The 17,955-nt window shown below is 45.2% G+C and overlaps 1 protein-coding gene across 1 annotated transcript in view; it reads right to left on the bottom strand.

Moving 5' to 3' along the window:
* Window positions 1-1,149, bottom strand: part of RPIA (ribose 5-phosphate isomerase A) — a 37,304-nt gene extending 36,155 nt beyond the window's left edge. Inside the window, exon 1 of the mRNA XM_039252648.1 lies at window positions 828-1,149. Within this exon, the coding sequence (XP_039108579.1) occupies window positions 828-1,112 (285 nt within the window). The 5' untranslated portion in view covers window positions 1,113-1,149. The remainder of the gene's footprint in view (window positions 1-827) is intronic.
* Window positions 1,150-17,955: the final 16,806 nt, after the last annotated feature.

Genomic DNA, 17,955 nt, shown 5'->3' with positions numbered 1-17,955 from the left:
ATTAAAGGAGAAAGAGACCCGGATACCACTTTCTAAGAAAATAGAAGAGAGAGACAAAAAGCCCAACAAAGCCCAGGAAACTCCCCCAAAGGGCAGAGATACTCCACTTCGCTCGTAAAGTACCACAATTAAGACAATTAACTTGACTGATGACAGCAAATCCACTCAAAAGACTTCACTATAACAGCACCACACCCGCCACTTAACAAGTGGGGCCACACGACCTCACCGGTAACGCCTAGACATCTCTGCTCCCCACCTTAAAGAACAGCTCCCTCCAAAATCCAAGCGCCCACCCTGCCCTGTGAAAGGCAAGGAGGTTTAAAGCCTGAGTGAGTCTTCCGGTATCTCTCACTAGCGAGTACACTCAGGACCTAGCGCGCGCCAAGCTACGAACCTCCTTGGACGTGAAATTTCAACGCAATTTGCAAACAGGCTCTCCCCGGGCTTCCCAACACAAGAGAAACGAAGAGAAACGAAGATCTCTTGGCAGCCTCAGAACTCCATTTGCCATTTGTTGATAAGGAAGCCGCACGGCACGTACTTTCCAGACCCACTCCAAACACATCAGACACCACCAGACTCCACTATGCAAACTGTTACCCGGCCGGACACGGAAGGAGTCCTTTTAGAAAGCTCAACTTTTAGGAAACTCGTCCCCAACTGATCCCACATCTAAAAGACGTTTAAGGAGCAAGGAAAAGGAGGGGGGGATCTAAACCCGGATAAAGCGTGCACCCTCGCCCCTCTCACGCAGACCCTGCCCAGAGCGCGCAACACGAGCCCGTCACGCCGAGCACGGGAGCCCCACGCCCGGAGCTGCTCACCCTCACGTGGTTCTCAACGGCCGCGCGGCCCGCTAGCTTCTTGGCCTCCTCGGCCTTGGACATCGTGGAGGGGGCCGGGCAGGCGCTGTTGGCGTCCCCGCCGTGGGTACCTGTACTGCCGACGCCGGCGCGGGTCCCGGACTGCGCGCGTCCGGGAGGCTGCACGTGGGAACCCAGGACACCCCAGCTGTTCCCGCCTCCGCCTGAGGCCGCGCCCCCGGCCCGCCCGGGCAGCGGGGCCAAGACCCGCCCGTAGAGGGTGCTGAAGGGCCCGGGGCGCTGCATCCCGACGCCCAGCTCCAGCCTCCGCCACGGTCCCGCCCCCCGGCTCGTCCGGAAGTGTGGTCGCTAACGCACGCCGCGCGCACCAGCTGCTGCCGGGGTCCTTACTGGGAAGTGTAGTTCTGTGGCTTTGGCAGCCCTAAACCACGCACCAATTGGAACTACCAGCCCCACAGTGCTGCGCGACTGGCGCGCAATAGCCCGCGACGAGCTTCGACGCGCAGGCGCGTGCGGCCTGAGCGGCCAAAGCTTGAACCTAGGCGTTAACACCCAGCGGAGACGCGTTTATGCCGCGCTTGGGTGGGCCCGGAGGGTTTTTCTTTCTGCCCTCACAACCGCGAAAGGGGTGGTAAGAGCTGACCTCGTCGGTTTTCCCAGAGGTGGGAATGTGGCCGTAGAGTCCTTAGGCCAGTCGCTGTTCTGGAGACATCACCCCGTTTTGACAGCGACTGCTCTAGACACTCCCTGGGGAAATATACAAGCGGTTTGCGCGGTCTTGTTATTGGACAGAGAACAGGTTCTGAACCCAGGTTCAGCTACTCCCTGCTGGAAAATCAATATTCGAGAGACAAGTAACAGTGGGGGAAACAAAAGGCTATTTTTTTATTCAGGAAGCCGGCAACCTGAGAAGATGGTAGACTAACTTCTCAAAGACTCATCGTCCCCGATCAGGCAAAGCCAGAGGGTTTTAAAGGCGAAGGCATTGGAAAAGGGAGGAGGGCTACGTGCAGAGAAGCAGGTGCCCAGGCAGCTAGAGTCGTATGTGGACATGACCCTAAACAGACTTGCTGGCGTTAGTGGCGGCTGTTTCTGAGTGTAGTAAGGCCTTATCTTCTGAGAAAGCTTGGGCCTTCGTTTCTCAAGTCCTGAAAATCTCAAAGTAGGCTGGTTCTGCTGTAGACCAAGGGACTTAGGTCAGCAAGCAAAGAATGCATAAGCTTGAAGCAAGTTAACCCTTAAGACGGTTGGAGTGCTGTTACACGCTGAAATCTTATCATTAGAGCTGAAGGCTCAGGACTACAAGTTTAGAACTCCCAACCTTAGAGGTTGTTTTGCACCAGACAGCTTTGGATGGCTTTCTTCCGGGATGGAGCCTGGCCCCGCACATACAAGTATGCGGGCAGAGACTTGGCAATCCTTGCTGATGACTTATGAAAGGATTCAGAACAGGTGTCCCCAAAATGTGCCACTTTGTCACGTGGACTATTTTGAACTAAAAGCAATCCAGACCCTGAAGAACTCAAGAGAAACTTTTGCCCCTCCTTAACTGCCTAGAAGTATCTAAATTGGGTGTCTTTTCTAGAGTTATTACCAATGGTAAATGTTACCTGACACGTGCATAGCAGGGCAAACGTCTAATTACCAAACATCTCTCTTATTGCCCTGTGAGTTGCCCTTCTCCCCTTCGAGGCCTATGTCACTTATCCTATTCCTTAGCTCAGGATCCCATATATATTATTTCATTTGTCTCACGAGAATTTGTCTCTGTGAAGCCTTGAGCAGCATCAGTCTGATTTACTAGGCACCCAGCCACACAGAAGGAGTGGATTTGTGTCTCACTTCAAAAAGGAGGCAAGAAAGAAAGAAAATAACCTGTTCTGATTTACTAGGCACCCAGCCACACAGAAGGAGTGGCTTTGTGTCTCACTTCAAAAAGGAGGCAAGAAAGAAAGAAAATAACCTGTTCTGCCACCTCAGTATATCAATTTCTCCAGGTAAGGCAGAGGGGCCCCTTCTAAGACTGACTGTACCTTTAGCCAGGGACCCTCACACCACTAGCACCCTCACCTCATTCAGGTGTCTGCCTGCTAAGTGGTCTTTCCTGCTCACTTAATAAAGTACCCCTGCCCCAATCCTCAGTCTCCCAACCTCCACCCCATACCCATCATATCTTCCTATTCTGCTCTAACATCGTCTTGTTAAGTAATCTCTTTCTTTATTGCCTGTATTTTCCCCTTCAAGAACAGAAACAGAAAATGTGTCTTCCGTTTGAATGAATATAGGGCATCAACCCTTGGCTCCTCCTTCCCCTCATCCCACCAACTCTCCACCCTCACCCCCACTCCACCTCAGATATGGCACAGAATAATTTCCCTCTTTGATTAGGTTACAGGCAGTTTTAAGAGCTTAAGAAATAGTTTTACAGGAAACAATGATAAAACAGCAGACCAAAATAACTCCATTTCAAATGTTTTTCCTGCCTCTCAGGAGCTGTTGGCTGTGTAAGAAGCACACTGCAGGCATTGGATGCTCTGCATGGCATTCCTGATGTCTTATACAGCAACTGTTTCCTTGCCGATTTCCCTGACTCTGGGCTCAGCCACAGCTTAGAGGAGAGGGCCTTCAGGTAGAGGCTTCTGAGCCTGGTGTCACCACACCGGCGTAGGGTGCAAGCAGGAGAGGAACAGACCTGAGGTCAGCTACATTTGTTCCCCCACCCCGATCCCATGGGAAAAGCAGGATACAACCTGAATACCATTTTAGTGGCCTGACATAAAGTTCTATTAGTAGGAAAAGAAGCTGTAGGAAATGAGTACTTTTTTTTTTTATTTTTTAAGTTTATATACTTTGAGATAGCACAAGCAGAGATCAAGAATCTGGGGCTCAAACACACAAACCGTGGGATCATGACTTGAGCCAAAACCAAGCATCAGATGCTTAACCAACTGAGCCACTCAGTCGCCCCCATCAGCATGTTTTTCTTAAGTTGGTTAAAGTTGGTTAAGTCCAGGATCTCCCAGGCTTCGATTTTTTCTAGATTATAATCTAAATATTTATTGGGTTTAGGACTCAGATGTTTGGAGTATAATATTTTAATAGACTTTACTATTTATTTATTTATTTATTTAGAGAGAGAGAGAGAGAGCGCACCAGAGGGGCAGAAAGAGAGAGAAGGAGAGAGAGAGAATCCCAAGCCAACTCTGCACTGTCAGTGCAGGGCTCAATTCAGGGCTTGAACTCATAAACCATGAGATCATGACCTGAGCCAAAACCAAGAGTCAGATGTTTAGCTGACTGAGCCACCCAGATGCCCATAGACTTTACTTTTTAAAGCAGTTTTACATTCATAGCAAAAATTGGACAGAAGGTACAGAGACTCCATATATACTGCCTGCCCCACACATGCATAGCTTTCCCCCATTATCAATGTCCCCCACCAGAGCGATATATTTATTACAGTTGATGAACCTACATTGACGCATCACTCAGTGTTCACAGCTTGCATTATGGGTCACCCTTGGTGTTGGACAGTCTATGGATTTGGACAAATGTACAATAACATGTACCCACCGCTGAAATATCGTACTGAGTAGTTTCACTGCCCTCAAAACCCTCTGTGCTCTGCCTGTTCATCTCTCCCTCCCCCTTGATCCCTGGAAACCACTGATCTTTTACTGTCTCCATAGTTTTGCCTTTTTCAGAATGCCATAGAGTTGGAATCGTATACTATGTAGCCTTTTCAGATTGGCTTCTTTCACTTAATATTATGCATTTAAGTTTTCTCCATGTCTCTTCATGGTTTGATAGCTCACTTATTTTTAACACTGAATAATATTCCATTGTCTGAATGTACCACGGTTTATTTATCCATTCACCTACTGAAGGACATCTTAGTTACCTCCAGATTTTGTCAATTATGAGTAAAACTGCCATAAGCCATGTGCAGATCTCTGTGTGGACATAAGTGTTCAGCTCCTTTGGGTACAGCAAGGAGCACAATTGCTGGGTCATATGGTTAAGGGGAGGTTTCATTTTATAGGAAACTGCCAAACTGCCTTCCAAAGTGGGTGTACCATTTTGCATGTTAACTAAAATTGAAATTTAAAATAAACAAATAAACATAAAACAAGGTGGCTGTGCCATTTTGCATTCCCATCAACAATGAATGATTCTTTCTGTTGCCCCTCACCCTCGCCAGCATTCTGGATTTAGACCATCCTAACTGGTGTGTAGTGGTATCTCATGGTTATTTGAGTTTGCATTTCCCTGTTGACCTATGACGTGGCATATCTTTTCATATGCTTATTTGCCATCTCTATTTCTTCTTGGGTGAGGTGTGTGTTAAGGCAGATGGCCCATTTTTTAATGTTTATTTACTTTTGGGAGACAGAGAGACAGAGTGCAAGGAGGGGAGGGACAGAGAAAAAGGGAGACACAGAATCCGAAGCAGGCTCCAGGCTCTGAGCTGTCAGCACAGAGCCCAACGCGGGGCTTGCACCCACGAAGCACGGGATCAAGACCTGGGTGGAAGTTGGACACTTAACCGATTGAGCCACCCAGGCAGACACCCCAACCCATTTTTAAATCATATTGTTTGTGTTCTTACTGTTGAGTTTTAGGAGCTCTGTGTATGTATATACAGCAGTCCTTTATCTGATGTCTTTTGCAAATATTTTTTCCCAGTCTGTAGCTTGTCTCCTAATTCTCTTACAGTGTCTTTCACAGAGCAGAACATTTTAATTTTAATGAAATCCAGTTTATCAATTCTTTCTTCCATGTCTTGTGCTCTTGGTGTTGCATTTAAAGAATCATTGCCAAGCCCACAGTCCTCTGGATTTTCTCCTATGTCTTCCCTCTCCTAGTTTCATAGTTTTGCATTGTATATTTAGGTCTGCAGTCCATTTTGAGTTAATTTTTATGAAGGGTATAAGGTCTGTGTCTAGATTAATTTTTGCATGTTCCAGAACTATTTGTAACAAATTCCCTTAGAGCTCATGTCCCAAGAATCTTTGTGTACTCCTCCTGGTTAACATGAAAAGTTCCTGCTATTAGATAACAAGAGCTATGATCAGGCTTTTCAGAAGTTCAAACCTTCTACCTTTCAGTAATGAAACACAGCTGGTGGATTAAATAAGTTTTTCCTACATTTTGCACACTTCCTATTCATCCAGTATGTTTAAGATTACCTTGTATTCTCCCCTTATATATTCACCTGAGACCAAAATACAGGCAGTACTGCACCTTCTATATTTTATGAATGCTTTAACTTTTACACCAGAAGTCTTTGAAAGAAATACATTTATCTCAAAGCCACACTATCCACGAGGGAGAGAAGTCACCATTGTTCTTTCAAATTATGCTCAACTGCCTCGACTGAATCATGCAATATGCACCAAATAAGATAGCTGCCAGCGATGTAAGCCCCCCCCCCAATTTGCTAACATCCTACAACATTGAACACAAATTACCAATTTTTCCCTCTCCTTAAAGAAATCTGCCTTTCTTTGTTCCCACAGAGAACACGTCTTCCCTTTCCCTTTCCTTTCTCCATTTACTCAGCCTAAGCAGAAGGTGTCCATTCCGTTGTCTCATATATTCATTCAACAAATACTTATGGAGCATCTAGTGCATGCCAGGTGCTGCTCTAGCCACCAGGACTACAGCAATGGGCCACACAGACAAACACCTGTTGTTCTGAAGCTCACATGCAAGTTCAGGTTCCCGCCTCCATTGCTGAGACCCAGAGCGTCTTCCAATGGAAGCGACCCCATTCCCTTAGCGCCTCAAAGGCGGATGATGCTATTAAAAGAGAAGTCTACAAAAATAGGTAAAGCAGCACTCTTACACAGGCTAAAAATGAATACATTGTTTCCTGTTCCAGGTAACTCATGAGTGAGGGAAACGAGTGAGGCATTACAACGAGTTTAAAGTAAAAAAAAAAAAAAAAAAAAATCACACATTTATATGGAGTTGGATGTTGAAATGAACACGCCGGTGGGGGCAAAACAACCTATTCCACAGTGGGACAGGGTCGTCAATTGAACCTCTGCTAGACAGACTTTCCATGGCCAAAGAGAAGGATGGCTATAGACGAGCAGACTCCCTATGGGAAGAATTGTGTATTGCTGTTGGTTATCTACAGCTTACAGACCTTCCAAGTAGCTTTCATAAAATCAGATAACCTGGAGGAGTGTCCTCTACCCTCTAGACAATGCAGAGTTTTCCACCGAAGCACAAAATTTTCCCTACAATGCTAAAATTAAGGCTCCTACGGATGCTCTCTCTCTAAAGCTACAGGGAATTGGCACAGGATTTCTCAGACTCAGCACTGTGGATATTTTGAACCACACAATTGTTTTAAGGAACTGTAGCATCCCTGGTCTTTGTTCACTAGAGGTCAGTAGCACTCCCACACCTTGCAGTTGTGACCAACGGTATCTCCAGACATTCCTACCCTCTGAGCAAAAGCCCTCAGATTTACTTTAATTAGACCAATGTAGGGAATATGCCCACTCAGTCAACAGGGGTGGAGGTGGGAGGTGGCGTGGGTTTTGTTTAGTTTGAGCCTCAAATTCTTTAGCAGCTAGAGTCACCTTGGCCTAAGGACTGTGGAAAGGAGGGGTGGAATAAAAATTAGGGCACTGTTACTGGGTGGGAGAAAGAAATGGATGCTGGCAAGTTGAAAATAACAGATGGCCACTTGTGCATTGGAGCACCAATTCTATCAATCTTTTCCTATTGTGTTCACCCTTATTGTGTTAGTTTGTGGTTCAAAGCAGACTGTTCCGAACTCCTTCTGGAAACAGGTGGGGTTATAAATACATTAAACAACCAATACAATGTTAAAATGAGTTGGCAGCTACTCTTTACACAGCCACCCTCTGCTAATGTCAGGGGCATGGTCTGTGAATGAGCAACGTGGTAAAGGAAAAATATAGCTGGAATTAAAATCTTTTTGTAGGCAATTTTCATTCTAGATATTTGACGCAAAGCAAGGAAAAGTTGATTTACAATGCTATCCTAGTTAAGTACTATCATAACCAACACCAGATCATTGGAGATGTCTCTATTTCCCTGCAGATGATACATTTAGGCAACAAACAAACAAACAAGAACCATTGTAATGAACGAATAAACAAATTCCAAGCCAGGGTTTTAGGAACAGGTTCCTCTTTCACTATATCCGATTAACCACTTTCTACCTACATGGCCTGCCTCCCTTGTAACTGTCTGCCCAGACCCTGTCTTTATGTTCAATGGCCCTCCCCAGTTCAGGCACTTGTCAATCAATTCTAGATCACCACAGAAGCTTCATAACTCCTGTCCCTTTCCCCAGTCTCAACTCCCTTCCACAACTGTCAGAGCAATTTTTAAAAAACCAAATCTGATCATGTTATCCCTGCTTAACTCTTACAATGGCCCCTCATGGTGCTCAGGTTAAGTTCCAAGCTTCCTCACAAGGTGCGTAGGGGCTATCCCGAGCTGACCCCTGCCTATTCCGTCAGCACTGTCCTCCCTCACTAGCATCCTCAGGGACCAAGCACCCATCGTAGCCAGCCAACAGAGTTTCCCCAGTGCACCACGGTCTGTCAGGCCATCATGCTTCTGGAAGACCTGATGCTTCTGCCTAGAGTGTCCTCTCCACAACCTTGCCATCCCCCCAGGCTGCACTGTCATCTGACTAACTCCTACTTATCCTCTGAGGCCCAGCTCAGGCCTTGCCTACTGAATAAACTTATGATGCCACTGCTTTTCACACTGAAACACAGTATGGGCCTATGCCCCTTTTTGCCCATTTAGAGGTCAGGCTCCTCGATTCAGAGCCTGGAGCTTGCTCTTCTTATGTCCATATCCTCGGGGCTCTTTGCTGGCACAAGGTAGACATTCAGTGTATGGTTATCGGTGGGGTGAATGGATGAATGGATGGATGATGAATGGACAAAATGAACATCTTAAAATTTTACTCAACCAAGAAATTGTATAATTGCTTACAGTTTATCAAAATATGATTTAACGTATATAACATATACAATTAACATATAACAGCATGTAGAACTATATGATGTAATGGAAAGAAAAAGGAATTGAGTTAGAAGAACTAATTTTTAGTTCTGTCTTTGCACTCACTGGTAAAGACTGTCTGCATTTCTTGGCTTGTGGCTCCTTCCTACATCATTCCGTCATCTTTTTTTTTTTTTAATGTTTACTTATTTTGAGAGAGAGTGTGTGTGTGAGTGGGGTAAAGGACAGAGGATCTGAGGTGGGCTCCAGGATCTGTGCTGATAGCAGACAGTCCATTGCAGGACTCAAACTCATGAACCATGAGATCATGACCCAAGCCAAAATTGGATACTTAACTAACTGAGCCACCCAAGAACCCTCCAAGATCTTGATCCATGGTCACATCTCCTACTGCTCATTCTCATCTCCTGCTTCCCTTTTGTAGAAACCTTGTGGATACACCTGGCCTACATGGATAATCCAGGATAATCACCTCTTCTCAAGAACTTTAACTTAATCACAGCTGCAAAATCCCTCTTTCTATATAAGGTAACATTCATAAGTTCTAGATATTAGGTTTTGGACATCACTATTCAGGCTACAACAAATAACTCTAAGCAAAACAAACAACAACAACAACAGAAAGACAAAAACAAAAACAAAACCCTCAATCTAACTCTCACACTTTATACAAAAAATTAATTCATGACTGCTCATAGATTTAAATGTAAACTATACAACTACAATTGTTTAAAAGACCCCTAAAAAGGAAAACTTCTTTCTCCTCTCTGCTCTAACTGCCACTCTCAATACTTTACTTTTGACACCAGATGTGTGGGTGTTTTCCTATCCCAACAGGTTCTCTGATTCTATTCAGATACCAGCTGGGTGTCCTATAATTCGATTCGGTTCTCACACAACCTATATGGAGTAAATGCAGACCCTACAAGTGAAGGGCTCAGTCCGCAAGACAGCCCCCACTTCCAGGGCAGCTGGGTGGCTCAGTTGGTCAAACATTTGACTCATGGTTTCAGCTCAGGTCATGATCTCACAGTTCATGGGATCAAGCCCTACATCAGGCTCTACGCTGACAGTGCCACAGAGCCTGCTTGAGATTTTCTCTCTCCCTCTCTCTCTGCCCCAACCCCCGTGCCCTCTCTTTTTCTCTCAAAATAAATAAATAAACTTTAATTTAAAAAATTACATAAAAAAAGACAGCCCCCACTTCAAGGCCAATCACAAGTCCCAGGTTATCACCTAGGCTTCTTACTAATTGGCTATAAATTGGAGGTTCCCACAACCACCTCTTTGGGTTCAATAATATGTTAGAATAGCTCGCAGAACTCACGTTAACAGTTTACTAACTAGATTATCAGTTTCTTATAAAAGGATACAATTTAGGAACAGCCAGATGGAGGAGATGCATAGGGCCAGGAATGTGGGAAAGGGCTCTGAGCTTCTGTGCCCTCTCCAGGGGCACTACTTTCCCAGCAGCTGCAATTGTTGACCGGCCTAGAAGCCCTCCAAACCCCTTATTTTAGGGATTTTTATGGAGGCTTCATTGCATAGGCATGATTCCTTAAATCACTAGCCATTGGTGATTAAACAGTCTCCAGCCCCTCTCCCCTTCCCTGAGGTGGGAGTGGTGCTGAAAGTTCCAACTCTCTAATCACAAGATTGGTTCCCCCAGCAACCAGCTTCTCCCCAACCCTGCCTAAGTCACTACATTAACCTGACCTCAGGTGTGGATGAAAAGGGATTGTAATGAATAACACAAGACATTCCTTTCACCTTTATGATCTCAAGCTATCTCAGGAGGTGGGAACAAAAGTTAAATACTATGACAAAGGATGTTCTTACAGCTCTTATCACTTAGGAAATTACAAGGGTTTTAGGAGTTGTGTGCCAATGGATAAAGACCAAAATATATTTCCTATTATATCACAATACCACAACTACATAGGAGAACGCTTTCAGGACCGAGGACTTGGTGAAGAGTTCTTAAACATGATACCAGAAATATAATCCATAAAAGAAAAATCGATACATAGATCTCCATCAGAATTAGAAACTTTTGCTCTGTGAAGGATACTGTTAATGATGAAAAGGATGGAAAGACAAGCTATAGGCTAGGAGAAAATATTTGCAAACCACCAGTCTGAAAAAAGACACATATCTAGGATTAAAAAAGAATGCAATAATGCTCAAAATTTAACAGTAAGAAAAAGCGGGGGCACCTGGGTGGCTCAGTCGGTTAAGTGTCTGACTTCAGCTCAGGTCATGATCTTACGGTTCATGAGTTCAAGGCCCATGTGAGGCTCTGTACTGACAGCTTGGGGCCTGGGGCCTGCTTCACATTCTGTGTCTCCCTCTCTCTATGCCCCTTCCCTGCTTGTGTGCGCACTCTCTCTCTCTCTCTCTCTCAAAGATAAATAAGTATTTAAAAAATTATAGAGAGAGAGAGAAGAAAAAAACTAAACAATCCAATTAGAAGTTGAAAAAAAAAAACATGAAAATTCATTTGACTGAAGAGGATATACTGAAGACAAATAAATACACAAAAAGATTTTCAACATCACTAGCCATCAGGAAAATGCAAATTAAGACCCCATAGAGTTATCACATTACATCTATTAAAATGGCCAAAATAAAAATGGGTGACAATATCAAATGTTGGCAAGGATGTGGATAAAGTGGATCTCTGTTACACTGCTGGTAGAAAGATAAAATAGTACATGACTCCAGAAAGGGGTTTGCCAAACTGCTTTCGTTAACAAACTAAACCTGAGGGGAGCCTGGGTGGCTCAGTCAGTTAAGTGTCCAACTCTTGATTTTGGCTCGGGTCATGATCTCATGGTTCTTGAGATTGAACGCTGCATTAGTTTCTGCACTGACAGCACAGAGCCTGCTTGGGATCTCCTTCTCCCTCTCTCTGCCCCTTCCCCATTCGTGTACACACACACTCTCTCTCTCAAAATAAATAAATAAACATTTTTTAAAAATCTTCAAAAACCCTAACCATGCAACTATAATATGACCTGGCAATTGCATTCCTAGGCATTTAGTCCAGAAAAACGGAAATGTGTCCACACAAAAACCTATGCATAAATGTTCACAAACATGTTCTCTTTTTTTAAATGTTTTTGTGTGTGTGTGTGTGTGTGTGTGTGTGTGTGTGTGAGAGAGAGAGAGAAAGAGAGAGAGAGAGAGGGAGAGAGAGAGAGAGAAGGAGCAGGATTGGAGCAGAGAGAGAGGGAGACAGAAGATCCAAAGCAGGCTCGATGCTGACAGCAGAGATGCTGATGCAAGGCTCGAACTCATGAACCATGAGGTCATAACCTGGGCCAAAGTCAGATGCTTAACCTACTGAGCCACGCTGGTGCCCAACAAAAGCTTTATGTCTAATAAGAAAAGCTGGAAGCAACTAAAATGCCTTCAGTGAGTGGATGGTGAAACAAACTGGCACATCCATTCCATGGCACTAGACTCAGCAACACGTAAGAACAAACTATTGATACACACGACAGCATGGATAGACCTCAGAGTTGTATGCCGAGTGAAGGAAAGTCAATCTCAAAAGGACCCATACTGTCTGGTTCCAATTAAATAATATTGTCAAATGACATTATAGAATAGGTTAATGGTGCTAGGCTTTAGGAATGGCAGACAAGAGAGGTGTGACTTTGTGTAGTGTCAATGCCTAACCATCACCTTTTTTTTTTAATTGTATGTAAGTGCCTGCCATTAAGCCTTTTCCATTTCCAATAAACACATTGCCAAGTCCACAACTAGATAAAAAACCAAACTGCCCCACCCATGAAGTGCCCCTTTTAGAAGGCCCTGGTTGCCCTGGATAACTGACCATCTGAGTGGCCCTGCTTTTCCCTCCCGTGTTTCCATTCCCTCAAAGGGTGAAACTGAGACCCCAGGAGCCCCACCCTCAACCCCAATAGAGGCAGAGCCCCAGGTCCATGCTGTTTCTCTCTACCCACAACCGCACTGTGTGGCCCTGGACAAGCAGGGTACCCTCCAGGACTTGTGAGTAACAAACTTTGTTTTTTCAAAGTTCTCTAATGATTGTCGTTGAGGTGTGTCTAATGATCATAATAAAACCCACAAGGACCAGTCCAGCCATGCCATTGGCTCCAAAAGGGGGAATGTCTGCGGGGGCTCGCAGTACGGGCAGTACAGGCATTTCTAGCCGATGGCATCACCGTCGATAGGCTGAGACTAGCACAGAACCGTGTGACTATAAAGGGGGCCTTTGTGGTGCTGGTCTCTTGAGCGGTTACATGAATTTACACGAATGATAAAACAACATACACAAACACTGTATTGATATCAATGTTCCAGGTTTGAAATTTTCCTGTAGTTATAGAAGATGCAAAATGTTTGCAACTCCCTGTAAACGTGTAAATATTTCAACATAAAATGTTAAAACATACAATTACATTGTATGTGAACTACACAGCAATGAAGTTAATTTTTTAAAAGGTCATCTGTTAAATGGGAAAATGCAATAGGAAAGCCTGAATTCATGCTTTGGAGCCAGAAAGAATTGGGCTGTGCCCTTTGTTTTCTTGTCTAATCTCAGAGAAACGTCTTGAATTCTCTGAGTATCCGTTTCATGATCTGTAAAACAGATACAAGACTATCCATATTACAAGGTTGTTGTGAAGAGAAGCAATCTATGTAGAGTGTCTAGTTCACATACATATTCCAAAGACTTTTGTTTCCCTTCTTTTCCTACCCTGCTATGGCATGCCCCATTATAAAGGAATTCACAAATCACTTAAAAATATTTGGGGGTGTGTGTAAAAAGATGGGCAAATAGGTGAAGGGGAGTGGGAGACACAGGCTTCTAATTCTGGGATGGATAAGGCATAAAAATAAAAGGCACAGCATAGGGAATTTAGTCAATGATATTGTAATAGCGTTGTACAGTAGATGGTGAGCATAGCATAATGTACATAGAAGTTGAATCAGAATGTTGTACACCTGAAACTATGGTAACATTGTATGCCAGCTATACAGAAATTTTAAAAAGTTTTAAATTCTTTGTCAGGTTTTTCTATTTTAGTGGTTAGAAATAATAGTCATAACCTAGGGACTCTCCCAGCTCTCACCTTCTGCGATACTTTGAGCCAATGCAGGAATTCATTGTGGTTTACTGGGGAGCGATGTTAAAAGTTACCACCAGGTGGCAGACCATCCTCTCTATTGGAGGATCTGTTTGGTCACTGGAGGCAATGGTAACCAGCTATATTTAGGTTATGAAGTCTTTCTCTGTTTCCTGCTGTGAAGAATTTCCGGAACAGCCCAATTTCCCCAGATTTTTTTGGCCCTGGGGTTTTGAATGTTGTCCAATAATGTACTCAATTAAACTTGGTTCAACAATATAGCAAATATTTACCCAGGCTCCTATGACAGATATGAGTAAAGGGCTGGGGACCAGAGCCATGTTAAGTGTTCATGCTATGTGGCACATTTGCTTGTAGGTTGTGTGTGCATGCTCACCACAAGGTGTTTTTCTATTAAATCCCCCTATGTAAAGTCCTACAAGGTGGCCTGCCAACCAGGGCACCACCTCTAGCTGTTGGGTAGGCCTTGGCTACACTTGGAATCTGAAACAGTGTCCACAAGCAAATCTGAGACAGCAAAGCCTAGGAAAGTGCGGTAAGGTCAGAAGTAGGTCACTCAGAGGACGTGGCATTGAGCTGAGCCCCAAATGAAGACAAGGAGGCGGCTATCTAACATTCTGGGGAAAAGCATGACAGACAAAGGGCCAAGTCCCTAATTGCCGAGTCCCCAACACAGGTGTTGGTGAAAAGCAAAATCCTCTCAGTGTGGCTGGAGCAGAGTGAAAAGGGAGTGGAAGAAGAGGTGAGTTTGTCAAGGTAGGCAGGGACCAGTTCAGGCATGGTCTCCTGGGCCTTGGGAAGGAATCTCGATTTTGTTCTTGATAAAGTGAAACCACTGGAGAGTCTTAATGCAGGGGTGGGGGTGAGGGTGGGGGGTGGACATGACCCAGTTTGCGTTGTTAAGAAGATCTCTCTAGCTACTGTGGGAAGACTGGGCAGTGAGGGAGCTGGCACAGAAATGGTGGAGACACCATTCAATTTGAATCAAACTCACTGTGTTGGACTGGGAAGAATCCCCCTACCGCCATCTGAGGCACAGAGCATAGTCCAAGGAAAGAGGACCACCACCTACATCCCCTCAACCAGAATCTCACCCTGGGTTCCCACAGCCTACTTTGTAGCTAAGTAGCAGCTGAGTCATCCAGCCTGAGACCTCACCAAGAGTCTGTGGTATGGCCCCAGGATGATGTCCCCAGATATAGATGCCAAGCATGTGGAACGCTACTGTCCACACTACTTCACGCTACTGTCCACACTACTTCACGCTACTGTCCACACTCTTCACTTGAGAGAGATGGGAGAGTGAGGAGATGTGGTAGAGCAACAAGAGAAACATGAAAGCAATGAACGCTCTCAGTGTTCTGAGTCCTGAAATGCACACTTGCTGCCCCATTCCCCCTGTTTCCCCCTTCTCTCCCATGTGATGTGGAGCGAAGCAGAAAACCATGGGAAGTTTCTTGTAGAATCTCAGGATGCAACTGTTAGAGTCCTTGAAATGAACGAGGGTGGGCACACAGAACCTGCCTTCCCCAGCGCGGCAGATGCACCTCCCCAACATGCCGAGTCATTGGAGTGGTCAGGTTCTAGAGAGCAGTGGAGCTTAGAGGCACCCCAACCCCGGCCGCAGGGCAGTGCTGAGAATTTGGGTAGCAAAGGCAAGAGCTGTAAGAGAGTGAGTGGACTGTAACAGATTCCTGAATTGGTCTTGCTGCCTGAATTTCTGGGAGCCCCATTTCACCTTTGGACTGGGCATGGGCAGATGGACAGTGATTTGGGAATGAAAGTCGGGGCAGACAGAGGCGGGTCAGCGGGTGCTAATGAAAACACTCAACTACACATGGTCAGTGTTCAGCAATACCACCCCTCTGGGGCCAAGGAGCATGTGAGACACACAGCTCTGCATTCTGTTGTGAAGAGCATTTGGTCCAGTGTGGTTCAGAGCAGCCACCAAATCAGGACTTGAAAGAAGTGAGGGGCATCGCGCCAACGTCGACCACCTGGGCCGCAAAGGCCGTCACCTGGGTGGGCAATGCCGGAAACAAAGAGGGGCAATGGGACAGAGGAAGCTGGGCCAGGGCATGGAGTCCAGTGAGTTGCCTGGTACACGGCCTATAGATCAATAATGGATATGCTGCTGGGAGTGTGCCAAGTACTCAAGGTAAACAAGGCTCAGGGCTCCATGGCTAATTGCCTCCGTGGCCAGTGTGTTTGATCTGGCAGGACCAGGGTGGGAGCAGAGACAGACGTCCCGTGATAATGACTCATAGCTGCACTAGTGACCATGCTGGAGAATGGGGCCACCTGAGAACGGGGCCACCTGAGAACGGCAGCAGTGGGGGAGGGGGTGGAGGTGAGCATGGGGAGGGGAACCCAAATTTAATCTGAGCTAATCACAAGGCGTTGTCAGCCTACGTTGTTCTGTCCTCCAGCCTTGAGGGCTGGGGGGTACAGTCATTTCATTCAGGCTCTGGGGGAACAGACAGGTGTCTATAAAGATAAGCTTCCCCTTGCTTACTCTTTGGTAAAGTCTGAGGTGAAGTCTGGATAAAATGAAGGACAGATGACTGATTCTCTCTCTGTATTCATAGGCCACCATCACTTTCAGCATGGTCCTGACTGAAAGCACCCCACTTTTTTAAAAAAAAATTTTAATGTTTTTAAAAATTTATTATTGAGAGAGCATGAGCATAGGAGGGGCAGAGAAAGGGGGAGACACAGAATTTGAAGGAGGCTCCAGACTCTGAGCTATCAGTACAGAGCCCAACGCGGGGCTCGACCTCACAAACTGTGAGATCGTGACCTGAGCCAAAGTCGGATGTTTAACCAAATGAGCCACCCAGGCGCCCCTAAAAACATCCCACTTTTACCATTGTATTTGGTCACCCACGTTTTTGCGTGTCTCCCTCACTCAGCTGTGAGCTTCCTCAGGACAGGACTGGTAGCAAACACCCTCAAAGTCGAGTAATTTTCCTGGCACATAATTGATAGTCAAGACTGTTGAATGAGTGAATAATTGTACTATGGTCTGGAATTTTCTGTTTTTTTTTTTTTTTTTTTTTTTAAGCTGCTACCACAGACTGCTTCCAAGTGGGACTTCTCTCCCACTATGACCTTGAATCAAAGGGAGAATGGAGACTTTGTAATTAAAACAAAACCCACGGCCTCTGAGCTGAACAGTAGACCCAGAGTCTCTATGTGAAGTGTGAGTGGGGCTATTGCCCTTTGTTCAGACCCTCTGGACTTTTTCCTCTGCTTGCCCAGCTGTGAACAAACTCTTCCTATTATACCTGTATCGCAGCTGGAACATCCAATCTCTACTTCAAGAAGGATGGGGCAAGGACACCCAATCTTTGAGTATGAGTGCTCCCTCTCTCTCTTTTTGTTTTTTTACTTATGTAAGGAAACATCTTGTGGACCTCTCCTCGCTAGTAGTTGTTTTTCTACTATTTGTTGACTGAACAAAGCTCATAATTAAAAATCTACTGTAGGGGTGCCTGTGTGGCTCAGTGGGTTAAGCATCCGACTCTTAATTTCAGCTCAGGTCATGATCTCACAAGTTTGTGAGTTGGAGCCCTGTATTGGGCTCTGCACACTGACCGTGCAGAGCCTGCTTAGGACTCTCTCCCTCCCTCTCTTTCTGCCCCTCCCCCATGCGCACGCACACGCACTCTCTCTCTCTCTCAAGATAAATAAATAAACTTTAAAAATATCTACTGTAAATTTTCTGATGATTTTAAATGTAGTTGTATTTTAATAATCGTGTCATTTCTACATTTATGAGACTGTCATATATCAGTGTATGACACTATTTATTCAGCCTACAGCCAAAGGCTTAGTGATTGTGTGGGTTTTCAGGCACCTTGCAGTGATTTCTTGGTCCTTAAGTTTGGGATGCAACATGCTACAAAGGAGAAGGTAGCTTGGCCACCAGGTACAACTTTACCCCAAACTCGGGAAACTCCCATTCAGTTGGGATCTTAGGA

The sequence above is a fragment of the Hyaena hyaena genome, unplaced genomic scaffold (assembly GCF_003009895.1).
Source record: "Hyaena hyaena isolate Hyena2069 unplaced genomic scaffold, ASM300989v1 scaffold_421, whole genome shotgun sequence".
Classification (NCBI taxonomy): Eukaryota; Metazoa; Chordata; class Mammalia; order Carnivora; family Hyaenidae; genus Hyaena; species Hyaena hyaena.
Note: the sequence above shows the minus strand (reverse complement) of the source record. Positions and strands in the feature narration are given on the sequence as shown.